This window comes from Ictalurus punctatus, chromosome 27, assembly GCF_001660625.3.
Source record: "Ictalurus punctatus breed USDA103 chromosome 27, Coco_2.0, whole genome shotgun sequence".
NCBI lineage: Eukaryota > Metazoa > Chordata > Actinopteri > Siluriformes > Ictaluridae > Ictalurus > Ictalurus punctatus.
This window is the reverse complement of record NC_030442.2, coordinates 12,624,018-12,650,000: the sequence shown is the minus strand read 5'-3', so window position 1 is coordinate 12,650,000 and position 25,983 is coordinate 12,624,018. Positions and strand designations below refer to the sequence as shown.

Below are 25,983 nucleotides of genomic sequence, written 5' to 3'. Positions count from 1 at the left end.
TGGCCTCCAGCTGCTTTAAGTACTACAGTGCATCTCATCCTCATGGACTGCACCAGATTTGTCAGTTCTTGCTGTGAGATGTTACTCCACTCTTCCACCAAGGCATTTGCAAGTTCTCGATCATGTCTGAGGGGGACACACGGTTACATGTCATTTTCCGCTGCGAGGACGATCAGCTGTCCTTCCTGTTTCCCTGTAGCACCGTCTTAGGTGTCCTATATTACAGACATTGCAGTTTATTACTCTGGACACATCTGCAGTCCTCATGTCTCCCTGCAGCAGGCCTATGGCATGTTCACACAGGTGAGCAGGAACCCTAGGCATCTTTCTTCTGGTGTTTTTCAGTAGAAAGGTCTCTTTAGTGTCCTAAGTTATTATAACTGTGACCTTAATTGCCTAACGCCTGTAAACTGTTTGTGTCTTAAGGACTGTTCCACAGGTGTATGTGCAATAATTGTTTATGGTTGAACAAGCATGAAAAACATTGTTTAAAACCTTTCCAATAAAGATCTGTAAAGCTTATTTGGACTTTACAAAATTATCTTTAAAATACAATCTCCTTTAAAAGGGATGTTTCTTTTTTTATTGAGTATATAAGGGCGCCAGAAATGTTTCTTCTGAATGACACCACAGAAAAAGACTGATTGACTTATTGATCTATTCAGTGTATATTCAGGCAAAAACATTTAAAGACAAATCGGGGGAAAAAAGGTTCTCTGTGGAACATAAAATGGTTCCAATAATGGTTTCTTATGGTTTCTAGAACCTGTCCTGGCACCTTTATTGTGTCAGAAATTCTGGCCTTTAATAGTTATAAAAAATTCATGTATACACTCTTAAAAAAGGGTCTATAGATAGTAAATGGTTCTCATCTTTCTAAGGGGGTTCTAATTGAACTCCTCTATATAAAAAAGGGAAAATCCTTTTGAATGGGTCTATGCAAAATAGATATGTGTTTCCCACTGACAAAATCAAAAATCCTCAAGGGTCCTAGATTAACCCCAAGGAACAAACAATGTAATTAGGCATGTACTGATCTATTATCTGGGTAACAGTGTTAGGGCCAACACTGGCCTGAAAAACTGTATTGGTATTAACTGATGCACTTTCTGCTGAGAATATTTGTTGTGTTGACCTTGAAAATGAATACAAAACACAGCATGAGTCAAACTACCCTAGCATCATACCTCTGGGGTTTCGTATAACTAGGCGACAAAGAGTGTTGCCGAGAGTCAGCATGTTTACTGTGAGGATGTGATGGATCAGGATGGTTTCATACTGAAAATGAAAAGGGTGCATCACTAAATACAAATGTCCCATTTCATGGTGATGTTTTTCAAACTAAAAGTACAAAAGTTCTACCTTTGAAGGCAGTACCATTGTGACAAAAAAGTCACACAGCTGGTAGCATTTCTCCATTTTGATCTTGAGCTCAGGTTACTGTCTATGTGGAGCTTCACATGGTCTCCTTGTCTGCCTGGGTTTCCTTTGGGTTCTCAGGTTTCCTCTGGGTTTTCCATGTGTTTGCGTGGGTTTCTTCTGGGTTCTCTGGTTTCCTCCCACCTCTTAAAAACATGTGAATGAATGTCAATGAGTGTGCATATGTGTGCATGTGTATGGTGCCCTGCGATGGACTGGCGTCCCTTTAAGGGTGTATTTAAGCCTCACGCCCAGTGTTGCCAGGATAGGCTCCAGACCCACTACAGCCCGGACCAAGATAAAGTGCTTACTGAAGATAAATTCATGATGGTACATGCTTTGTCCAGCCATGCTCTGGCTTACATCTTCTGGCAGCAAATCCCTCAGTCTGAGAGTCCAAGACAAACTCTCAGTAAAAAAAAGACTGAGACTGTCTAGTACAGTAATCTCTGGCTTTGTAATGGGGCAAATTAGACCAGAGTTCTTCCATAACCTTTTGGCCTTCTCTTTGTGGCACAGAACACTAACAGAGCACAAAGATTATGGACAGAATAAGATCTGTAATTAAGGCTGAGAGAAGACAGAGCTCTATTTGGAAAACTTCAGAAAGCTTTGAGATGTAGCATTTATTTCAGACATGCTGCTTAGATTTTCAGACTAATTCTATAGCTGTCATGGAGACAAAAGAGAAATGGCACAATTGAGTACTATTTTTATATCCGGAGCCTTGTGATCATAATAGAATAAATCAGCGTGATCAGCCAACGTGATCAGAGTGTAAACTGAGCATATAAATTCTTGTCTTCAAAGAGACAAAGATCAATGACAGAGATGACTACAGGCCATTTACAGATAACAGTGTGATCTAGATTGTGCTCCCTCTCCATCCATCTTGCACTGTTTTCTCCACAGTCCTGTATCCGGTCACGCTACACTGGCCATTGGGTCATGCTCTCAAGCCAAACTATCAATGGCACTTTTGTGACGAGCGCTCAAAGTCACATAGCTGATGTGTGGTGCAGCGGGACGGCTCTTCTCGGGCTTTGTCCCATCAATGAGCTCATTCTGCAGGGCGTCTACCTCCGGCTGGGTTCCCAGGCCTTTAGCTGGAGGATGGCATGGTGAGAGATGTATTGCTCTCTGATTTCCGTTTAGGTTTTATTGGAGGGCTCCACAGGAGTTGTGACTGATCTCTCGCCGGCATTTTTAATCCATTCTCTGATTCTCTTTTTTTCCTCTCTCTCTCTCACTTATTTCATATATTTTTCCAAAAGGAATGAACAGAAACATATAGTGGCTTCTATGAATGCTTTTAAATCATAGATTATCAACAAAAAGTTCAAAGTTTCAGTATTTAGTTTCTTACCCAGTAAGGAAATAAATTGCAATATTTTTTGGCAACATATAAAAATTCTAAATCTGCATGTTTATTAGTAAATCAGGCTCATACACTTGTGGTTACATGAGTTATGTTGAATCACATATTAATTGCATCTAAAAATGTGTTTTTTCAACATTGCATTAAAAAAAGTGAATCCAAAGTCATTAACTAGTCTCAAACCATTAAATGCGTGGCATTCCTATAGCACCAGAGCTTATTTACAACTCTCTGGCTGAGTATTCAATACTGAATACTTTCCTAGAGAATTATCAGATGGCAAAAAGCTCTGAAGCTAATCCTGAATTAGTGAACCAGACACATGGATTTAATATGGCTTATGAACAGAGGAGTTCTGACCAGGGTCCCATGTGTGACAGGAATAGGTCTCAGATTATGGAATGGAAAGTACATGCCCAGACTGTCATCATACTGCCAAAGGAAAGGAAAGGGAAGAGAAAAATACGTAAAAATGGACATGTGGCATGTCTGATGATGTCATTCAAAATAGGTTAACCATCAGAATTTTAGTAGTAGGCATACACAGAGACAAAAATCTTAGAAAGAATAATATTGGACTACTGCGGTGAAATTAAACTGAAATAAAATACTTGCAATGTGGCATAGTGAATGAAGGTTAAACTCCTGGGCCATTATCAGCCAGAAAAACTGCTGCTGTAGATATAGCAACCTCTTATTGATGGACACAAGCTTCCTTGCTGCGTGTTCTCAGTTCCAGAATCAGATATTTCATTTGACATGTTCTTTGCTGTTGTTTATCAGCATTTAACTGCACTAATAAAAATATATAAAGCCTAGAAATAGCATTGTCCCGAACAATTTTGTGCTTTAACAAACTTTTTAAAATGACTGGTCAACTAGTAAAAATCAATAGTCATGCAATGCCTAGTATGGATTTTAATAGGATAACTGTTGTTGTTGGTTCATTTATTGTGTCCTTTTGACTGATAGTGAATGTTTGTCTTCAATCAAGCTAAACAGTCACGTGATGATGCCTTTGGCTTTGTGGGATTTTTTTATTTTTTTCATATCCTGACAATGGTCCAACTGACTGAAAACGATCAGCTATTTTGGATCTCATTCAGTTTTGGAGAGTTTTTGTTACACAGACACACACAAAGTGTTTAAAAGGCAATTCCCATGTAAATACTTGATTAAAAATTATGCTAATTGCACTGTAAAATCCTTGCACGCTTATGACGCATACATGCTCCATGTGAAATCCCGACAGTAAGTCCAGACCACAAAGAATAATCAACCTCAACATTTTCCACCACGTCAATGTCCATTCAATCTAAGCTTTACTGCCTGACTTTGGTCTCTTCACTTTTAGTGGATTTAAGGAGCAGGTTTAACCAGTCTTAAACCATTTAATCATGCACCATGATGTCCACCATGATGCGCTACTGTGAGGCACACACCGGCTGTCCGCCTGGGAGGAATGAAGCAGGGTGTTAATTAGCAGAAAGTGTGACACACACTTTCCAGCCTCCTGCTTGCTCCCTGCTTGCAGCGCTCCTCTGCTTTGGTTACAAGAAGGCATTAGGTTATGGAGATGCCAGTGTAACTGTGTGTTGTGTGTGTGGAGATTTTTAGAACTAATTATCAGATCGGTCTGAAAGTCAACCACACCGAAAAGAATTATTGTGTTCGTTCCTAATTGAAGAGTATTAAATCTTGTAGACAAGTATAGAGCTGTAATGTCACAAGATATACATATATAAGTAACCACAACAAACTGAAATCCAAACAAAGCTTAGCTAAGCAAAGCAAACAAAGTTATGACACTGTTACAATTTAACTTTATTGTAAATCAGGTAGAGGCGGTCAAATATAATGAATTTCATCCGCTCCTTTTATTGTTCCCACAAAAGCCACGCGCCCCAAACCCTTGAATGCCAGTGCATGACATGGCGCTTCCCACGTTGACAGGATATGTAATTTACACTGCACTGTCCTGATTGATTAATAGTCAACATCTTATTTTTTTTGTTCAGTTTCCAGAACCTGCGGCACCACAAAGACCGATTTCACCTATGGGCAGATTATTTTAAGGACAACTGCTAGAATGTAAAGAGAACTTGTGTGTAGAAAAAAATTCTACATTTATATTTAGTACTCTTTTACAAGTGAAACAGGGTACAGCTGCTATATGAGTTGCCTGTGATAAAAGTGTGCAAGTTTCCACAAACTGACTAGAAACAAGTGTGTAATGGTTGTAAACAGATCACCAGGGCTGGAATGAGTGTTAGTCCTTAGGAGTCCTTACAAGCTGAACATGATTAACCCAAAAAATAACAATCATAATGGAATAATTCACCCTTTTTTACACTAGGAAGTGACAAGTTGCTTGTGTTGCTTGTAATTTGTCTCTTACTGTCGCTTACTGTCCAGGGATTTTAGTTCTGTTAAGAAACTAATCAGTGAGAAAATTGTGACGCTTCGTAGTAGCGTCATTGGTAGATTAGCAAAGCAATCTATCTGTACAAGCTACATACACTCAGCAAAGGCACTAAAGATTTCTGCTACTTCTTTTGTTATATGTTTTTCTTCCATTTTTGCACAATAACTGGAAACGAATTGCAGGTAAAGATAATTTGCAAATACGAAAATGAAGAAAAGCGCACTATAGGATTGGTCTGAGGAATTATTCGAGCTAGGATTTGTCGCTTTACCATGTCATACTTAATTTGGATAGAGCTGAGAAACTCTTGATTCAAATGTCACCTGTTGTTTGGCTCTGTAGAGTAATATGAATAACCAGGAGAAGCACAGGTCATCGGTCAGTCATCAAATCATATGTAACCAGATGGCCAAAGAGAAAAAAGAATGTCAAATCAATGAGTGTGAAAGAGCAGAGTCTGTTTCTGAACTGTAAGTGCCCTCAAAAGAGTCGTAAGTTTTCAGTCATGATATACAGCATCCTTGCTGAAAAATCCAGCTTTGTCTGATGACTTACCAGCTGCCAAAACAGAGACCAAGCTCGACAAGCTGATAGACCATCACTGCTAGCTGGTACAGGCTGGAAGAACAGAAATAGTTTTTGAATTACTGATAATAAAGCTACATCATAGACAAGTTATTTTTAAACAGAAAACAGTAAGGTGATTAGAAGCTGGGAAATAACTTACCAGTTGGCAATGATGGTAAGCCTCAGCCTGTGTTTTGTAGCAAACACACGGTCACACCAAGCTGAATTTTGCAGCAGTGTCTGCTATTCTGAGTAGTGGAGAGTTAAAACACAATGTGCATACACAATCTGGTCTGCTAGGTTAATATGAATCAGTCTGGTTTATAGGTGTTCTGTTCTTTACTGTAGTCTGGATCTCAGTAAAAGTGTTATATAGACTTGGATCATGTTAGCGTTTTGTATTTATCACAGATGTTATATAGTGGGGAAAAATTTGTTCAGGCTTTATGGTCTTATATATCAGGGGCTTTCCACATAAAAAGATGGAAATGCTAGATGTTGGGCATGTACTGAAGTAATTATTATAATACTTATTATATTATGGGAGAGGGCAGATTTTTATAACATAATATAACAGCTCTGTGCTTCAGAAAAACTAAAGTCTGGCGGTAGATTTTATTACTTAGTTTATTAAATGTAAAGTTTTCAGTCAAGTGACTAGCTAGCAAGCAAGATACGTTAATCTGCTAACAAGGTATCAAGTGATATATATTCAAGCACACTTTATATAAGTTATCTAAAATACATACATTCACCAATGTGGCAAATTAATTTATAGGACGGCTAACAAAGTGGCATTTATATTTCAAGACTATGCTAGCTAGCTAATACATGAAAATGAAACATGTTTTGCTTACAGATTTATTTCCACAGTGAAAAATTTATAAAGAGAAAGTCAAGTTTAACGCAGTGTTAACAGTAGGCCTGCTGTAGGGAGGTTTGAAAGTGTAAATTTGTGTATGTTTATTTCTGACACAATTAGAAAAACATATTTCAGTGTTTGCTATTAAAATATTTAGTGTATGCTAATTAAACAAAACAAACAAAAAACAACCCTTCTGTATGAAGAATGAACTCCATTTCCCTGTATCCTTTACCAAATAACGAATAACGATCTGTTACATGACCAATTTCTGCAATCTAAATCCCCAGTCGTTCTCAATCACTAGTTCACTACAAATACACACCACAAACCTCAGCAAAGTATAGCTCCTAGCTAGAGTCTTTACTATTGTATGCACCAATAAAAAAAAAACATTTTAATAATGTTACATCAGTTCATTTTCTTAAGCAGAAAACATTTATTTTAAACCCATCATGTGGTGTTTTTCTTGTTGATTAGAAGCACAGCTGACGAAGTCAGTGGCTGGTAATGAGTCTGCGTTTTGGCTTAATGGTAAATATTTATTTGGGAATATTTACATATAGTTTGTTATTACACATAATGTTGCCCTTGCTTAAGACAAATGCAAGCTTTTTTTCTCTCCTCCGTTCAAGTAAAAAATATCTGATTGCTGATGAGATTTTTGTGGAAAATCCAGGTGTACATCGAATTACTTGAAATCTGATAACAGTCTTATTCCGATTTAAGATTAAAGCATACTGCTCACATGACCACTTGAAAGGTTTATGATCAGATTACTAGTATAAAAACATACATTTACTGTATTCAATTGTGTTAGCGTGCTTTAAATCAGAGAAAACTCTTTGCCTATTAAAATCAGCAGCAGCTTTGTTGCCTGCAATGCTGATGAACTAAAAGTCTAGACTCGTTGTATTACTGTAATTAAAATAATCATGCAGATTTTCTTTGCAGACTGAGTAAGGGTGACTGAATTCATTAGCATCCAATTCTGTGTGTGTGACTACAATCCCAGACAGCCGTGAGGGTAAAGTGTGTGTGGAGGAGGAAAAGCTGGTCTCCGGCCAACACATCTTTGACTCTATCTCTGTCACTGTGTGTCTTTTCTCTGTGGGTATCTTTCTTCATCTTTTCTCAATCCACAATGCATAAAGTTTGGGGCAAATTGAGACAAAGAAAGAAAAGGAGGGATGTGGTGGATGAAACTCTCTCCGTTCATGATATGGGTGATGAGAAAGAAAGAAAGATCATGTAAACTATTCCAGTGCATGAAAACTTCATCTCTGTGGTTAAACAGAAGAAAGAAAGAAAGAAAGAAAGAAAGAAAGAAAGAAAGAAAGAAAGAAAGAAAGAAAGAAAGAAAGAAGAAAGAAAGAAAGAAAAAAAGAAAGACTGAAAGAAAGAAAGAAAGAATGTAAGAAAGACAAACAAAACAGTAATAGATTGTATAAATTATTTCAGTGCATGAAAACTTCATTTCTGTGGTTAAAAGAAAGAAAGAAAGAAAGAAAGAAAGAAAGAAAGAAAGAAAGAAAGAAAGAAAGAAAGAAAACCCAACTTCTCCATCAGTCTGAACAATACTCCTGGAACATTATTTTAAGAATAACTTTAATTGTCTTTTTTTAATGCGTCTTTAATGTGTATAATCATTAATGTACCTGAATAATAAGAAAATGGCTGTTCTTTCATAGTCCTGATATTTAAGGAACAAAAGGGAGAACTGAAAACAGCACAGACACATTTAGGATGTTGGTGCTCTGTCTCCCAGGCCCTTTGTCTTCACCCTGTAACTGGGTGTCTCACAGGAAATCCCAGCATCCTCTTAGTCCCATCCTGTCTGTCCCCCCAGTCATCCTGCTAACCTCCATGCCCCATATCAGCTTACTGGACCCCCTGATGTGCTGTATGCTGTGTGAGCCTTTAGTACACTGGTAAATCTGGTAAAAAGAAAGGATTGCAAAGTATGGAATAGTATACAGTGGTGCATGGTGATGCATGCTGTTATAGGAAAATAATCCACACCGGGGTGTATTATATCACAGTGATTTGCCACTGATTACTATTTTTAGCTAGTAGTGAATGGCATGTTGCACTTTTTAACAGTTTATGGTTACAGTTAATGCTATCAAAGGTCCAAGAAAGAAGTTCATGTTATCACTTACATTACACCGATTAGCCATTAAAACATTAAAACCACCTGCCAAATAATGTGTAGGCCCCCCATGTGCTGCCAAAACAGCTCTGACCCTTTGAGGCATGAACTTCACAAGACCTCTGAAGGTGTGCAGTGGTATCTTGCACCAAGACATTAGCAGCAGATCCTTTAAGTCCTGTAAGTTGTGAGGTGGAGCCTCTCATGGATCAGACTTGTTTGTCCAACACATCCCAGTACTCGATCGGATTGAGATCTGGGGAATTTGGATTCAAAGTCAACACACTGAACTCTTTGTCATGTTCCTCAAACCATTCCTGAACCAATTTTGCATTGTGGCAGAGAGCATTATCCTACTGAAAGAGGCCACTGACATTACGGAGTACCATTGAGATTAAGTGGTGTACTTGGTCTGCAACAATGTTTAGGTAGGTGGTACGTCTCAAAGTAACATCCACACGAATGCCAGGACCCAAGGTTTCCCAGCAGAATATTGCCCAGAGCATCACACTACCTCCACCTGCCTGCCTTCTTCTCGTCAGTGTATAGAAGCTATAAACAGTTGTTCCATTACCAGCCTCTTTTTTTACCTTTCTAGAAATCAATAAAACAAAAAAGCACAGCTTGTCATGTTACTTAGAAACCGGAAAGTGTAAACTCCTGTCCTGAAGATTCTACCTTGCTGACCTTTAAAGCATTAACACTGGAAACTCCTTCCATAAATGTTACATAAACCTTAAAGAAAGCTTTGCCATATCAATGATTATATACTTTTCTTTGTTAAAAAAAAAAGAGTTTTAAATCCATTTTTTATTAGCAGTAGATTATGTGGAGCGTCTGCCGTACAAGTCTACGTGAATGAACTGTTACTTTAGGAACAGTAATGTATTATAATGAGTACATTCATACAAACATTTAATTGCTTATGCTTATGTTACAACTAGTAATATTGTCAGAGCTGTGCTGTGCTAGAAAATTAATCAACAGTTCTGGAATATAAAGGATCAAACATCTATTTGTTTTATGTGTTTTATATATCTGTACCCATTTGTAAGATATGTATGTATGTATGTAATATGTGTGTGTGTGTGGGTATATATATATATATATATATATATATATATATATATATATATATATATATATATATATATATATATATATATGTGTATATGTGTGTGTGTGTGTGTGTGTGTGTGTGTGTGTGTGTGTGTGTGTGTGTGTGAGTGAGTAGTGACTATCACTGGAAATTTTAAGTTGAATAAAATATTAAATATAAAATACAGTACGATGTGGATGTTATATGTAGTTAATATAGCATTAATTTTAAAATACTACCATTTACATTATTATATTATGCATTACATTACAACCAACACAGTGATAAAATAAAATTTGCAAATGATATTTTCATATTTCAGATAGTTGTTGTGTTCTGGCTGGTTTCATCTCAGTAGGGGGATCATTTCCTCTGGGGCGCCATTGTTGTTGCTGCGAACTGACATCATTAGCTGTGTATAAGGGTTTATTGTCTTACATCCATTAATAGAAAAGCTTAGCAATAAGCCATGATAGAGAACACTTTTGTGTCATCACTTTTGTGATTATTTTTTTTTGTTTTGATTTCAGTTTCAATTCAGTTCTTTTACACAATAGAGCAGAAAAGATGCGAAATGTGTAATGTACTGTGTAATAAAATTGAGGGAGCCTTTTAACTCAAAATCTGGACAGTTTTTGACCTGTTATAATCTATTATTCTTTCAATTATTTTTTTTTTTTGTATAATTTGTCTGTCCCGTTGGGTTCTGGGCCCCTGTGGGAAATCAGTGAAAACCTTAATGTTATTACTCAGTGAATATGTCTCAAATGAAAGTGCCCTTGAGCAGTGCTTGTGCTAATTTTATATGATAATGAAAAAAGGGAAAAATTAATGAAATCATGCCTTGTGAATACAACAAGATGGTATGATCTGAGAATAATTAGAAGAATAGTAGGCGTTTGGTTCTTTTTTTTTTTTAGCTTCTATGTTTAGTTTAATGAAAACACAATCAGACACACCAGGTTTCAGTTCCTACAGACCTCTGCAGAAGGTACAGGTTTAAGACATGAGGATCATATACATGAATCTGAAGGTAGAGTTCCATTATAGCTCCTTTCGCAAAACTAACTGGCAAGCTACTAGTTTCTCTGCCGGTTATAAATAGTAATAATCAGTCCTGTGATGCACACACATTAATGTGTACAACCTAACATCCAAATCTTACAGGACCTCAGAAGGAGGTCAACGAACTTAAGTGACATTAAACATCCATGACATCATGATCATGGAGAGCGAGTGTTGTGACGCAGCTCCACACCGTGGAAGTTAGTGTGCACTGCAGAAGAAATATGAACCGTAAAGGCTTGAAGCTTCAAAACATCTCCTCCAAAAATATACAACAATAGTGTGTTAAGATATCAAAGAATATGTAGATGGTTTAAAAAAGAAAAAAGAAAAGAAAAGTGAATTACATGACATTAAAGTTAATTATAAGCATTAGATGAGAAAGGGGAAAAATTAAATATTAAAAGTAACACAAGGAATCTTACTGAAAGTGTAATGAAAAGTCATATTTAAAAAAATAATAATAATAAAATAAATTACAAATAAATTTTTATTTATTTATTTATTAAATTAAATTTTTCCACAGCAACTCTTGGTGGAAAAAAAATAGTTTAATATGCCACTGAAAGAGGGTGGGTGACAAACTCCTTAATCTGACCACACCTATCAGCTTCAGATCAGCCCTCGCCATATGGACATTTGGACAGAGTTCAGTTATATCATGCTGTTTTGCCTCTTCTTCTTCCTTCCTTTACTGCTATTATTATTATTATTATTATTATTATTATTATTATTATTATTATTATTATTCGTTTCTTTCCTATGCTTTTTCAATACTGTTTTTCACACACTAATGCCATTAAAGTTATGTTGAGCTGAACTGTGGATTGAATACGGATCAGACACAAACCTACGAGTGGGTGTGTTTTTGTGTTTCTCTTGCGCAGACCGGCCGTATCGACCCTCACCACCCAAAGGTCTGCGGTCACCAAGGCAACGTGTTGGATATCAAGTGGAACCCTTTCCATGAGAACATCATTGCTTCCTGCTCAGAAGACTCTTCTGTGAGTGAAATTGCAGCAAACTTACACACAAACCCATTTGATGAGCACCACTGATCAAATTCAAGGTCCACTTCAATGAATTTAAAGAATCATTTCCATTCATTATCCAAAAAAAGAATGGTAATAAAAATCAGTTTTGAGTCAGTGAGTGCATAGAGAAAACATCAGCAGAAGTACCGAATGCTCAGGTACAATTAAAGAGTTTGCTGTCAAACATGTCAAATGAAAACTGACACACACCAGTAGACAAACCAGCATGTTATTAAACTTTCCGACAAGCCAAAATTGTTGTCACAAAGCCTCAGTGCATGTATTAGTCAGTCATTTTGGGTCAGTAGCTCTAATAAAAGAAAATCTCTCCATAATAACACTAATCCCTTCAAATCCCAGTACATCAGCCAGCAGGAGATTATTTGATATTTTCCTGTGGCATTCACGAAATAGCAGCTCTGAACCAAAAGAGTGTTCTGTGGAAATTCATTCTATATAGAACCTTAAAGGAGAGTCAAACCAATGAAAAAAAGAAAAAACCTACAGGGTTTATAGAGTATATAATTTTATTTTTACTCATTTCGGACATGTTTGAACGAAAATGCAGTCATTTCTGATTTTATGACTAAATTCTAAAATAATTCTTCACTTCAATTAATTTTAACAGATAATTTTGCTTGAAATACGTTTAATTATCTATCAAAGGAAAAATATTCAAACTAAAAAGGTTAAAAATTGTAGAAAAATGTCTGAACATATGCTATATGTTTTATAATAATCCCATAATGAAAATGTATTAATGAAAATTTTGCAAGATATTTACACTTGCTAAAATAAAATCCTAATGTGCTAAGAAATAATCTACATGATGACACGCTATTATTATTGCATTTTGTGTGTGTGTGTGTGTGTGTGTGTGTGTGTGCGTGTGTGTGTGTGTGTGCGTGTGTTAGGTGCGGATATGGGAGATTCCAGACGGTGGCCTGAGAAGGAGCATGACTGAAGCCATATTGGAGTTGTATGGTCACAGTAGACGAGTGGGTCTTATAGAATGGCACCCGACCAGCAGCGGCATCCTGTTTAGCGCAGGATATGACTACAAGGTGTACTGAGACACTATATATATATTGGCAAGCACAAATTTGAGTGATGGTGCACAAAGAAGTCTGCATCTGATTTATTAAATTGTCCTACTATGACATTCAAACGAGTGTTGATGGAGTGTTGCATGGAAACTCCCTCCTATTGGTCCTTTATTCATTCATACTTTATTCATTACGCTAACCTTAATGAAATAGTTCAGCCTAAAATAAAACTAAAATAAAAAGAAGAAAATCTGCCTTGGCTGATTCGTTCACGTTCATGTTCATGGTTAGAGGAACATTGTGTGTTTAACCATCCATGCAAAATGGCTCACAGGATTACTTTTTTTACCAAATTTTGCAACTTAATTTGGACCTTATTTATTAAATCTAAAATTCAGCCTTCACCTTTTACATATAGATCCTGATATGGAACCTGGAGATTGGAGAACCGGTGAAGATGATTGATTGCCACACAGATGTGATCCTCTGCATGTCGTTCAACACTGATGGAAGCCTGCTGGCCACCAGCTGCAAGGACAAGAAGCTGCGCCTCATCGAACCCCGCTCAGGCCAGGTGCTACAGGTGAGTCCCTTAATAACCACTCAGATTATGCGAATTATTTACATATAGCACCTTTAAACATAAACACTTGCCTTTAAACTCAGCATAGAAAATGTGAACTGGTGAAGGAAGTAATGTTTTTTTCCCCCTGTCTGTCAATTGGAATAAAATGTAACTTAAAAGTAAGAGACAATTTCAAAATAAAAAATAAAAAAGACTAAAACTAATATATGATTGAGAATTTGACATGGTTTGAAATAAATGTCTAATAGGAATCTAGAAATATTGCTATTATATTGCTGGATGAATGGTCCTACTTGTAATTATCACATTAATTAAACCAAATGGAACAATATGGCGTCCACCCTAATTATTCAGCAGCTTAGAAAATAGCACTTGATCCAGCATATCCTATTATTTCACATTTTATTATTATTTATATATTGTGCACAGAACTTAACGTAATTTTCCTGTACAATGCACACAAACCTAAAACCGTCCTTATGCGTATCATGGCGGCAAATTGTCTCTTATTTGAAGTAATATTGAAGAATCTTTAAATCCTCTGGTAATATTACATTTGCTTTCATGAATGTTGAACTTTATTCTCTGTACCTCCTCAAACAGACGTCTGATTTCTTTTCTTTTAGTTTACTTTCTCTTAGCAATACCTTTATCCTCATTGATGATTCAGGACATAAGCAGCATTGATCTATATGAATTCATTTTATTGTTCCTTTCAGTTATTTAATGTGTGTGTGTGTGTGTGTGTGTGTGTGTGTGTGTGTGTGTGTGTGTGTGTGTGTGTGTGTGCATTCTCCGAGCAGGAGGCGAGCTGCAAGAACCACAAAGTAAACCGTGTTGTGTTCCTGGGCAACATGAAACGACTCCTAACAACGGGGGTGTCCCGCTGGAACACACGACAGATTGCACTCTGGGATCAGGTGAAGAGACCATCCACTGTTTGTAGAGGGTGTGTGTGTGTGTGTGTGTGTGTGTGTGGGCTGAGTCAAAGCACAAAACCAAACCTTCCATAAATATACATTCCCTGGAGTCTATGGTCCACTGAAGTTCACACACCAGTGCAATCATTATGGTTTCTACTTAAAGGTTTTATGTGATCACATGGTGCAGGGTTGGACAATAAATAAAAGATTACATGACTAATGATGGTGTTTTTGTATTACTAGTGTTTATAGTGCACACGTATCAATCATATTCATTCGATACTCTGTATCAAATGAAGGATTTCATTTAGTAGTATTCCATGTAGTCTATCTTTGTTTTGCGTGATGTTTTTATAGTCTAGTGAACCCATTATATCTCTGACCCTCAGGAAGATCTGTCCATGCCAATAATAGAGGAGGAGATAGACGGCCTCTCTGGGTTGCTCTTCCCTTTCTATGATGCAGACACACACATGCTGTATCTGGCAGGCAAGGTGAGCAGATTATCACTACTGAGGTGCGATGTTTATACTTCTTCACTGTAGTGCGATTCCAGGCTTGTGCCACTGTTTAGAACTGGTGTGAAGGTAATGGAGTTGGTCTAGACATTTACATCTGATCTGAATGATGAATGGATGTTTTCAGTTTGTATTTGCATGCTTTCATTTTATGTGAAGTCTCAACTAAATGACATATGAGGGTTATTTCAGGGTGATGGTAACATTCGCTACTATGAAGTGACTACAGAGAAGCCTTACATGCAGTACCTCATGGAGTTCAGGTCCCCTGCACCTCAGAAAGGACTCGGTAATGTCAGTTTTTGTAGATCTAAAAAAAAATCCCATAATCACGTCTGTGTATGCTGATATTTCTTTTTCTTTACTTTACTATTCTTGCTATTGTTCTGTTGGAACACTTAATTTTTCCCAAGTACAGTTTAATAATGCTTTTATCATTTCTTAAATCACAACTGTCCACTTTTGTGTGTTAGGTATTATGCCGAAACATGGCTTGGATGTGGCATCCTGTGAAGTCTTTAGGTTTTATAAGCTGGTAACACTGAAAGGATTGATCGAGCCCATCTCCATGATCGTGCCTAGAAGGGTGAGCAAAAACAAAACAACTATCTGTTAGGGGGAGGAAAGCAAATATTTGCTATATATAGAAGAGAATTTAATGTGTGCTGGACTAAATGTTTATGTTGTGGTATTTTAGTTGAGTGGTTAATACAAAGCATGCCCATCTTTGCAACATCTACCTGAGCCTTTTAGTCATAAACCTACATTAACACTACAGACATAAAGCCTTGATTTAATGTACACTAGCTGTCATAAAGACTAACTTGTTCATTTTTTCCATTGAAACTTATGTGGGTCACATTATGTCACCATTATGATGATGACACTGAGATACTGGACAAAGTCAGTTGTCTTAAGAGTTTAACACAAATCAGCCTGGAAAGTGTTATAACATGTCATTTAAAGGAAAGATCTGTGCCAACAGAATCCTGAGAGACAACTATACATCTGTTGGAATAAGGCTGCATATAGGTTTATGTCAGCTGTTATGAAGGGCTTATGTGTTGTTATGCAGCTCTATGAACACTGCCCTTAAGTTGTGTTAGCACTTAATTAAAAACCAAATGGTGAAGACTGGCACAGGCTTCCTCTGAAGAATATGCTGCATGTTGTTGTATGTTAATGATCTACAGATCATTTGCATACATTCGCCACATGGCCTATTTTATGATGGTGTAAATGCTTTCTAGGCATAACCGACATACGACAGGGATTCAAACCCAAATGTTAAATCCCAGCAGTAAACATCAAGTCCAAAGTGCCAGGCAGCACATTTCTTAGTTACATCACTGAAAGGGATTTCATTTTTCGATATATATTTCTTCTACAATTAAACAACAGTCACCCTGCTCCTCTGAAAATAATTCAATTCAATTCAATTCAATTTTATTTGTGTAGCGCTTTTTACAATAGACATTGTCTCAAAGCAGCTTTACAGAAATATCAACATGGTATACAGATATTAAAGGTGCAAATTTATCCCAACTGAGCAAGCCACTGAGTGGCGACGGTGGCAAGGAAAAACTCCCTAAGATGTTTTAAGAGGAAGAAACCTTGAGAGGAACCCGACTCAGAAGGGAACCCATCCTCATCTGGGTAACAACAGTTAGTGTGAAAAAGTTCATTATGGATTTATATGAAGTCTGTATGGCGTTAGGAGCAGCCGTAGTCCCAGCAGTCTGGAATTAAAGAAGATTTGAGCTCCATCCAGAGGCAGAAAGGATCTGGATCTCTAGTATCTCCATAAATTCGTGTGGGGCTCGGCGAAAGGAGAGAGGGAGAAAAAGATAATTATGAATTATGAAAAATAAGGCTGTAATTGTCCAACATCATGGGGTAACAGGCAGTGGATTGGGCGGGCCTCGTGTGAAGACTACAATGTCTGTGTACATGTTTATCAGTGCAGTGAACAAACCTCTAGCATGTAATTATACTGACTCACGGAGCCTGAACTTTCTGATCATTACACACACAGTGATGTTAATGTTAGGGTAAAGATGATCACACACACATAAACACATGCATACACACAAAACACATTGAAAGTCATCTGGGAGTGGTAAACCCAAAAGTCTCAGTTTCCAAAAGCTTTGAAAAGTGGATAGGATTAAATATAAATATATCCTCCCAACTGTGCTGAATTATGTCCTCTTAACTCACTACTCTGTAAAATCACCAGTATTGTATCCAACATAAGGCATTTTCCTATATAGCAGTGTGTCATATCACCTTATACAACAGATAATTGAATCCTTGAATCCTTGAAACTGATTGGTCAGAAGGTGTTGATTAATTTTCTATAACTGGGAATATGAAAATGGTGCCAGCGGGCATGGTGGATTAGTGGTTAGTACGTTTGTCCCACACCTCCAGGATTGGGGGTTCAAATCATGCCACTGCCCTGCATGTTCAAGAGGGGTTTCCTTCCATTTCCCCCCCCCAGTCCAAAGACATGTACTATAGGCTGTATGGCATTTTCAGATTGTCAGTAGTCTGTGAGCATGTGTGCGATTGTGCCCTGCGATGGGTTGGCACCCTGTCCAGAGTGTCCCCCGCCTTGTACTCCGAGTTCCCTGGGATAGGCTCCAGGTTCCCCCATGACACTGTGTAGGATAAACAGTATGGAAAATGGATGGATGGATGGACAATGGAGCCAGCTATAATACAAATGTAGGTTTATAAGTGCTTATTCTAATACGTTACATTCTTGGAGATTTGCATGTCAGACACATAATCCAAGCCTAATAATGTATGGATTCAAAAGCGTGTCACTTAACCAAGAAAATCATATATTCTTTGATGTGGTGACGAGATGTTTAGTTAAAATGAGTCTCCAGTGTCAACACTTTGACAGTCTGTAAGTCCACCATGTGACGGATGATGTTGCTCTTTCCAGTTTCTTGGTAGCATGAAAAGCTTTAGTGTTATTCAGTTCAAGAAAGAAGAGATGAGGGAATGACTGTTGTTAAGCTGTTTCATGGACATCCCACAAAATAACTATAATGTAACTATTAAAGTATGACATGTTGTTCATCAACAAACCAAATTAAATAGTGTAATCACAGCGATTTGCTGTGGTATAAGAGAGGGAAAACACTTCAGTATATGCTGTCATAGGATAATAATCAGTTTTTGGGTGATAGCATTAACTTTGCTTTATGTTGGGCCACTTCACACCAACCCAGTGTTGATTATTTTCTATAACAGTATGCCCTGAAATGTTTTATTTCTTACATATCTAACATGGTGTCAAAGCAATCATTTAGAGGTGGAACAATTAACCATATAACCTTACATTCTTTTATATTTCACAGTGTTACCCTCCTCAGTTTTAGAACTACATACGTTACCTTTTATATCCTGTAGTGACTAAACAATATGCTTAAAACTGTATGTGAGTGATCACGGAGTGAGTGATTTTTAAGTTTGGCAAAGTTATCCTAGAGTCTGTGCCATGCCAAAAAAAGAGAGAGTGAGAGAGAGAGAAAAACAAGGGATGTGGACCATCATGATCAATTCAATCAGAACAAGGAAGCCTCTCAAGGAGACTTGTCAGTTCAGAAATATCTGTCTCTTTCATTCACATACGCTTTGGTGTGTCTGGCTGTGTGAGCAGTGCATTTGCTTAAGTTTTGAGTTTCAAACTAGCTTCAGATAACTTTTGTCAAAGTCACTGACTGTGATTTTAATCCATCAGCTACACTGAACACCCTGTGTGAAAGCCTTAAAAATGTACACTAAGTAATAGTTCATTCACAGTATGCATGATCAGTGTGTTTTAAGTGCGCGTGTGCTGTTTGCAGTCAGAGACGTATCAGGAAGACATCTACCCCATGACTCCAGGAACAGAACCTGCTCTTTCCGCTGATGAGTGGCTGAGTGGTCTTAATCGAGGTAAAGATCTCACTAGCATTTACAACTGCAAATATGTCTTAGTGCTCACTGCACCATGCTGCACAGCTTCTTCTTAGTAACTGAGAACAATATAAAGCTGCAAAAAGTGAGTCAGACAATTCAGATTCATTCTCATTGTGTGTAACCTTTTGAAAAAAAAAAATGATGTTAGTATTAGCAGCATAAACTATTTCTTTGCTTGCTGTGTATTTAGAAATAGACCAGTTGATCTAAAATGGCTAGTCCAGCTCTCTTGATTGGCTCAACACTTTTTAGATTTGATTAAAAGTGAAACTACAATTTTCCAGTATGAAACATTCTATGCTTGGCTCAGTGTGTCTAATGAGAAAAAACATATATATTACAGATATTATTTTCAGGTCATTTTGATTATTTATATACACAGTTGAGTGCAAAAGTTTGCACCCCCTATGCTTTCTGGATCAAAATATGTGCAAGAATAAAAAGCATATGTGCTTGTTGAACATCCCATTCCAGATTTAGTCCCCCTTTGCTGGTATAATAACCTCGGCTCTTCTAGGAAGGCTTTAAACTAGATTTTGGAGCGTGGCTATGGTGATTTGTGCTCATTCAGCCACAAGAGCATTAGTGAGGTCAAACACTGATGTTTAGTGAGGAGATCTGGGATGCAGACAGCATTCCAGTTCATCCCAAAGGTGTTCAATGAGGTTGAGGTCAGGGCTCTGTGCAGGACGCTCGAGTTCTTCTACACCAACCTTGGTAAACCAATGTCTTTATAAACCTCGATTTGTGCACAGGGGCATTGTCGTGCTGGAACAGGTTTGGGCCTCTTAGTTCCAGTGAATGGAAATTGTAAAGCTACAGTTACAATTTTGTTATAATAAATATAATTGTTCTTCCGACTTTGTGGCAAAAGTTTGGGGAAGAACCAAATACCGTATGGGTGTGATGGTCAGGTGTCCACAAACCTTTGGCTATACAGTGTGTAGTGTATGATAAAACAAACACTAAAGTTATGAAGGAGGTTTGAGGCATTTATAAAGGATAAAAGTATGCATGTAAGTTATTAGAAAATGTTTGTATCGCTTTTAGAAATGGAACTAATTGTAAATAATTACATTCATATAATTTTGTATTGTCTACTCAAAATATTATAGCATATAGCTGTATATCATTTGACCATTTGGTAACAAAACATTTGGGTACGCAAACTTATCTTTATGATGATCAACAAGTATGAGAAGGGGTTTATTTTTTTTCCACAAATAGTGCTTAAATGACTAGTAACTGTTATAAAATCAATAGAGATCACCTCAGATTATGGGACATCTATTGATAAGTAGTGAACAGAACATAAGGGTTAAATATGATGAGAATTGTTTTTTGTGTGTGTGTGTGTGTGTGTGTGTGCGTGTGTGCGTGTGTGTGTGCGTGTGTGCGTGTGCGTGTGTGTGTGACTACAGGGCCAGTGTTAATGTCTCTCAAGGAGGGCTACAGCAGACCCAGCAAGCTGGTGTTCAAGGCTCCGGTGAAGGAGAAGAAGAGTGTGGTGGTGAATGGGATTGACCTGCTGGAAAATGTGCCTCCCCGCACAGAGAATGAGGTGCCTGTGTCTTGCATGCATGAAATAATAAAACAAAAAGGAAGGATTTTAATGTACTAAATCCCAGCATGTAAAAACACAGTATGTGTTATGTAGACTTCAGTTTAAGCTGTGCAGCTCCTGCAGATTATCTCATCCACTTATTTTATTTGTGTAATGGAATTTCATGGTGTTAGAACCACAGTGTAAACACTATACCTTAAGTAGGTGCAGGTTAAAGCGTCAAGCAGATGAAAGGTTCAATCCTGAGCTCCAGTTGTTGTCTGTGCAGCCTGTTATATTTTCTCCCTTTATCCACTTGGGGCTTTTTCTGGGGTGTGAGGTGCTTGCCATGTTTCATTTTGCAACCTTGTGAGTCCACTGAAACCTTACGACAGCTTCCCAATCCAACCATGAGAATGATTTTAATAAGTTCTTCTTTTGTCAAAGGTACTCTTTAAGGCTATCTGAAAAAGAAAGATTATGATTATGGATCACATTTATAGTTTACTAAGCTCATCATTGTGGTGTTATCTTTAAATGTAAGTCTTTTGTATCTTTGGTGTAGATCTTTCCACTGGGAAAATAAATGTAGCATACAAAATTAGACCTTATAAACCACTGTTTTCACAGTTTCATATTTAGTAGTCACCTTTTCATAGTTACCTTTAAAATATGAAAAACAATGGCACCAAGTACATTCCCTTGAGGGATACCACCCCAGAGACAAGCAAGCAAGGCGACCATTTAGTACTTTATTTATGTGGAGTTTATATTTGCAAATATATTTTTAAATTGAGTAAATTAAGGCTAATTTAATGCTGTGTTATTTTTAATGGGATCCATAATGAAAGCAATAGGTGCAGCTCAAAATTGGGATATGCACATGCAGAGAGCCAGTTCAAACATGAACTCCTACACAGTTATACAAACAAAGTTATACAAGCAATATTCAGCAATGTCGATTCGGAAAACAATATGTAGTTTGGTAGTTTTAATCATAAAGTTGTTGGGTTTTTTTTTTTTTTACTTTAATGCCTAAACATGCCTGTAGGTGGATTATATATCCTGATTTGCCCCTCATTGGGACTAAGTGTATGCAATCAACTGGTGTATCTTCTTATGCCCATTGTATCTGGGATAGACTCTGAATACACCAAAAATCTGAATTGGAGCAGCAGTTCTTGACAAACCATGCCATAACCCCTGCCAAAAACACCACTGCCCCTTCCCCACCCAACAACCACCACCCACCACCTGTCCTGGGATTTTAACTCATAAACTTCCAATTACTGAGATGTTCATCTCTGAGATACAAAGTAGGCGCTGTAGAATGTAGGCCAATTGTGCTATGTCTGTTGCATTATATTGGGTCATTATTTGGGCATGTGTGTACTCATCATGTATATATATTCCTATCTTCAGCTCTTGCGGATGTTCTTCAGGCAGCAGGACGAGTTGCGGCGGCTGAAAGATGAGCTAGCGCAGAAGGACATTAAAATACGACAACTCGAGCTGGAGCTGAACAACCTGAGAAACAGTCCGAATATCAACAGCAACAACAATAACAATAGCAGTGACAACAGCATGTGACCAGGGTCAAGCCCTTGTAAAATAACTCCCAATACTGCTGAACAACTTCCAGGATACCCCTCTCTTATATCCCACAAGGCCTAACCTTTGTCCCCACCAAGCAGTGTCTCTCTGATCCTAACTGTTGATGCCTTTAATGCTGTCAGACTCTACTGGGGTGTAAGTCGACCCCTTTATCACTAAAACCTCTCACACCTTATGGCCTGTGTTTACTGCTGCTTTCCCAGCAGTATCAGTATAGCTAAGGCTCACGTTCACAAACAAACACAAAGATTTGTGGAGGAAAAGTAGTTAAAAGGGACAAAATGTTCTTTAAGATTTCTTTCCTGCTATTTAACTCTATTAATTGTATTTTACTCATACACTCTCTGTCTTTCACTTTTATGCATATTTCTCCTTTGTTGTGGATATGTGGGCTGCCAAATTTGCAGTATTGGATTGGAATGGCTTTGACAAATATTTGATACAAGCCATTAACTGTATTATGTTTTTTGTGTGTTTTGTTTATAATTGTAATTATTTATTTTGTTATATATGTTTCCCCCCATTTACGCATTGTTTTAAATAATTAAGCTTATCTTATCTTTAACCATGAATGTAGAGACAGAGATCATTAGCTGTTCAACCAAATATGTCTTTTAGAATTCATTTAGCATATCTTGTCTTTTTTTTTTTTTTGTCTTACAATCTTAAAGATGCAATAAGTATGATCTACATGGGAAGGTATTTTGGATTAAAGATGCAGTTTGTAATGTGCAATTTAATTAGATCTTTGCCATACAATTGGCCTTGCTAGTTTCTTCATTTCGGACTGGTTTTTCCTTAATATTCCTTAAAATGCAGGTCATACAGAGTACATAATTTTAACAGAGGTTAGTTGTTAATTACAATTCATCTTGCAGGCAGTAGAAGGATCTAAAAATTACAAACTGCTCCTTTAATATCTAACGATTGCTGATGCATTGGCTGAGAAAATCTCTCTTCTGAAGTGTTAAAGCTTCCAGGTTGCAACAAGCCAAAGCAGCTTTTAATCACATTCTAGTGAACCACAAAACATTACTTATTGTATCTTTAATGTACTTTGTTCAGAGGCTCGGACCTGATTGTATGCACAATGCCAAGTTCAATGAAAATAGAGTTCAATAGAAAGTTCAATAGAAAGCATTCACAACACAGTATAACCATAACTAATACCTAATGTAGTAACACCATATACTGTACACCTAGAATTGAACCTAACATGAGTGTGTTGTCACTAAAATAACCTTCAGGAAGTGTGTTCATGTTCTACTGCAAATGAAAAGTTAAAAGGTACTAAGCTGTACCTTTCCTTGTCACTGGGGTGATACAGTCACGGGTACACCTTTTGTACGTTATAGTATTTATCTTTTATCTAGAAATGTGCATCTAACGTATCTTTAATGCATTACTAAAAGCTAAAAACTAATTATGGCCCAATTGTGTACCTTAAAGATACACTATATCCATGTTTTCAAATTAAATGTAGCCTACATATTAAATGAACAAAAGTTAAAGGGTAAATGGTCTGCACTTATATAGCACTTTTATCCAAAGCTACCAAGCTCAAACACCAATGGTAACAGAGCGGCCATGCAAGGCACTAACTTGCCATCGCGAGCAACTTGGGGTTCAGTGTCTTGCCCAAGGACACTTTGGCATGTGGAGTCATATGGGCCGGGAATTGAACCACCAACCCTATGATTAATGAACAAAAAGATTTACCCTTGAGGGTACCACCCTAGCGACAAAGAAAAGTTACAGATTAGTACTATTTTTCAGAAAGTGTAACGAAACACAATGATGATAAAAAAGCAGTACATTTATATAGGTATCGTTTGATGCGAAGAAATGTGAAAATAGTGAGTGAATAATAAGTAAGAATTGCCAAATTCTTACAGTAGAGGCAACAGTAAGTGGAAGTAAATGTGAGACTTTTATTTTAGGATTGCTTGTAGGGTATACAGCATACCAGCTGGAAGTGTTTATTGTGCGTAGGTGGTTTATAATTGTACTTTTTAACCAATCTGTCTGGGCTTCCTGTGAAAGGATGAAGGGTGTCTCATTCTTTCCTGCCCCTCTCATCATAATTGAATGATTAATGTAAATCCCCCAAGAATATAAGCAGTATATATATACTGCATGCATGCATGCATATATATATATATATATATATATATATATATATATATATATATATATATATATATATAGGGGTTGCATTGTTCTAAGGAGAGAGCAGGAATCTTGCCAGACTGATCCCAGATCCATGCAAGCCTCTCCTTTGTCACATTTGAACTCACTGATAGAAATATGAACATATTATCTGATGATACATCATTTGGTGTGCTCATCAGACAATATGTGATTTGTGTACGAGTGATTGAAATGAGGCCTTACTTCATTCATAATCAGATCCACACCTGCAGCTTTAAACCCCTGGACTGGTCAGAGACACAGAAGGCAGGCTGTTTGACTATGGACCACGTAGGAAACATTTTTGCTCATAAAATAATGTCTCATAAAGTAATCTCACCTCCTTTAAAGGCTTGATTCATTCCTGCTCCATGCACAGTAAATGGGAGAGCATATAAACACTCCCATCCCGTCGAGTATCTCAGCTCCAGACCTGGAGGCCCACTGTTCTATTGAGTCTCGAGTTGTCCCTGCGCTAAACACACCTCAAACAGTGGGCCACCTATTGAGAAATGCTCTACTGAACAACTTTAGAAGCATGCATTATTATGGTTTAAACCAAAGCGCTGCTGAATTCTCAAATCGGATTGGTCAGAAAAGCAGTGATTAATTTGCTGTAACAGCAGCTCTAACAGCTGTGCCGGCTGCAAGGCAATTCACCGGGTTATATTAATGTGCACATTCTAATACGCTATAGTTTTTATGTACAGTAACAGCTAATTCATTGGGGACTTGTAGAGTAGATGCTCCATATATTCTAAGTCAAATAATAAACAGATTAAAAACTATTATTTAACAAAGAATAATGTATAATGCTTGATATGGTAAAGCTTTCTGTAAGAAGTGTATTTAACATTTATGCAAGGAGTCTCCAGAGTCAGTACTTTTTCTGCCAGTCTTCAGGATGGAGGACTTTGGTGCTTTCTGGTTTCTTGGAAACCTGACAATCTGCATTTTTTTTTATGTCTCATTAACTTAACAAGAGAGAGCAAAAGGAGAAGCTGGTGAGGGAACTGCTTATGTCTGCTAAAACAGAAGAGATAACCTGAGCTAACCGGTCTTGCTAATGTTCCACAACATTAAATGTATAAAAAAAAAAAAAAAAAGATGAATAGATCAAAAGTACTATGTTATTCATTACTTAATTTTTTTTTTTTAAAAAGGTAATTGTTCTAACTTTTCTGTGGTACACTATGAATAATGAAAAAAACCTTGCTGTCTATATCAAATATATCAAACCATCACTAATTCAAGTTACCAATTTAAATTTTGGACACCCAATACTAGACAGCTCTCACCATGTTGCTGGATAAGTGTTTATTCTGTATAAGGTCTTTTGGGCCCTGGCTACTCAGGCACAATGGAGTCATCCCTGTTCAATACCCATTTCCTCCACTAGGTGACATCAGCATGAGCCATGCCAAATATCGGATAGAGTCCATCTGTCCCACGCAGCAGACAAAATTATACAGGGAAGAAGATATTGACCTTCTATGATCCTTGATATATCCTTCATATTGTGAGAAGCCTCAAATTTAACTAGTTTAAAAATAGAAATGACATTGTGAAAGATCACGGTGACCT

The 25,983-nt window shown here is 37.3% G+C and overlaps 1 protein-coding gene across 3 annotated transcripts in view; it reads left to right on the top strand.

Annotated features, from left to right (window-relative positions):
• coro2ba (coronin, actin binding protein, 2Ba) overlaps positions 1–25,505 on the top strand; it is a 57,064-nt gene extending 31,559 nt beyond the window's left edge. For all 3 annotated transcript variants that reach the window (XM_017458604.3, XM_053676502.1, XM_017458605.3), the window contains 10 exons: positions 11,855–11,971; positions 12,916–13,065; positions 13,466–13,630; positions 14,437–14,553; positions 14,946–15,050; positions 15,267–15,363; positions 15,548–15,660; positions 18,938–19,028; positions 20,474–20,613; positions 22,018–25,505. In XM_017458604.3, the coding sequence (XP_017314093.1) occupies positions 11,855–11,971; positions 12,916–13,065; positions 13,466–13,630; positions 14,437–14,553; positions 14,946–15,050; positions 15,267–15,363; positions 15,548–15,660; positions 18,938–19,028; positions 20,474–20,613; positions 22,018–22,185 (1,263 nt within the window). In that variant the 3' untranslated portion in view covers positions 22,186–25,505. The remainder of the gene's footprint in view (positions 1–11,854; positions 11,972–12,915; positions 13,066–13,465; positions 13,631–14,436; positions 14,554–14,945; positions 15,051–15,266; positions 15,364–15,547; positions 15,661–18,937; positions 19,029–20,473; positions 20,614–22,017) is intronic.
• The last annotated feature ends 478 nt before the right edge of the window (positions 25,506–25,983 follow it).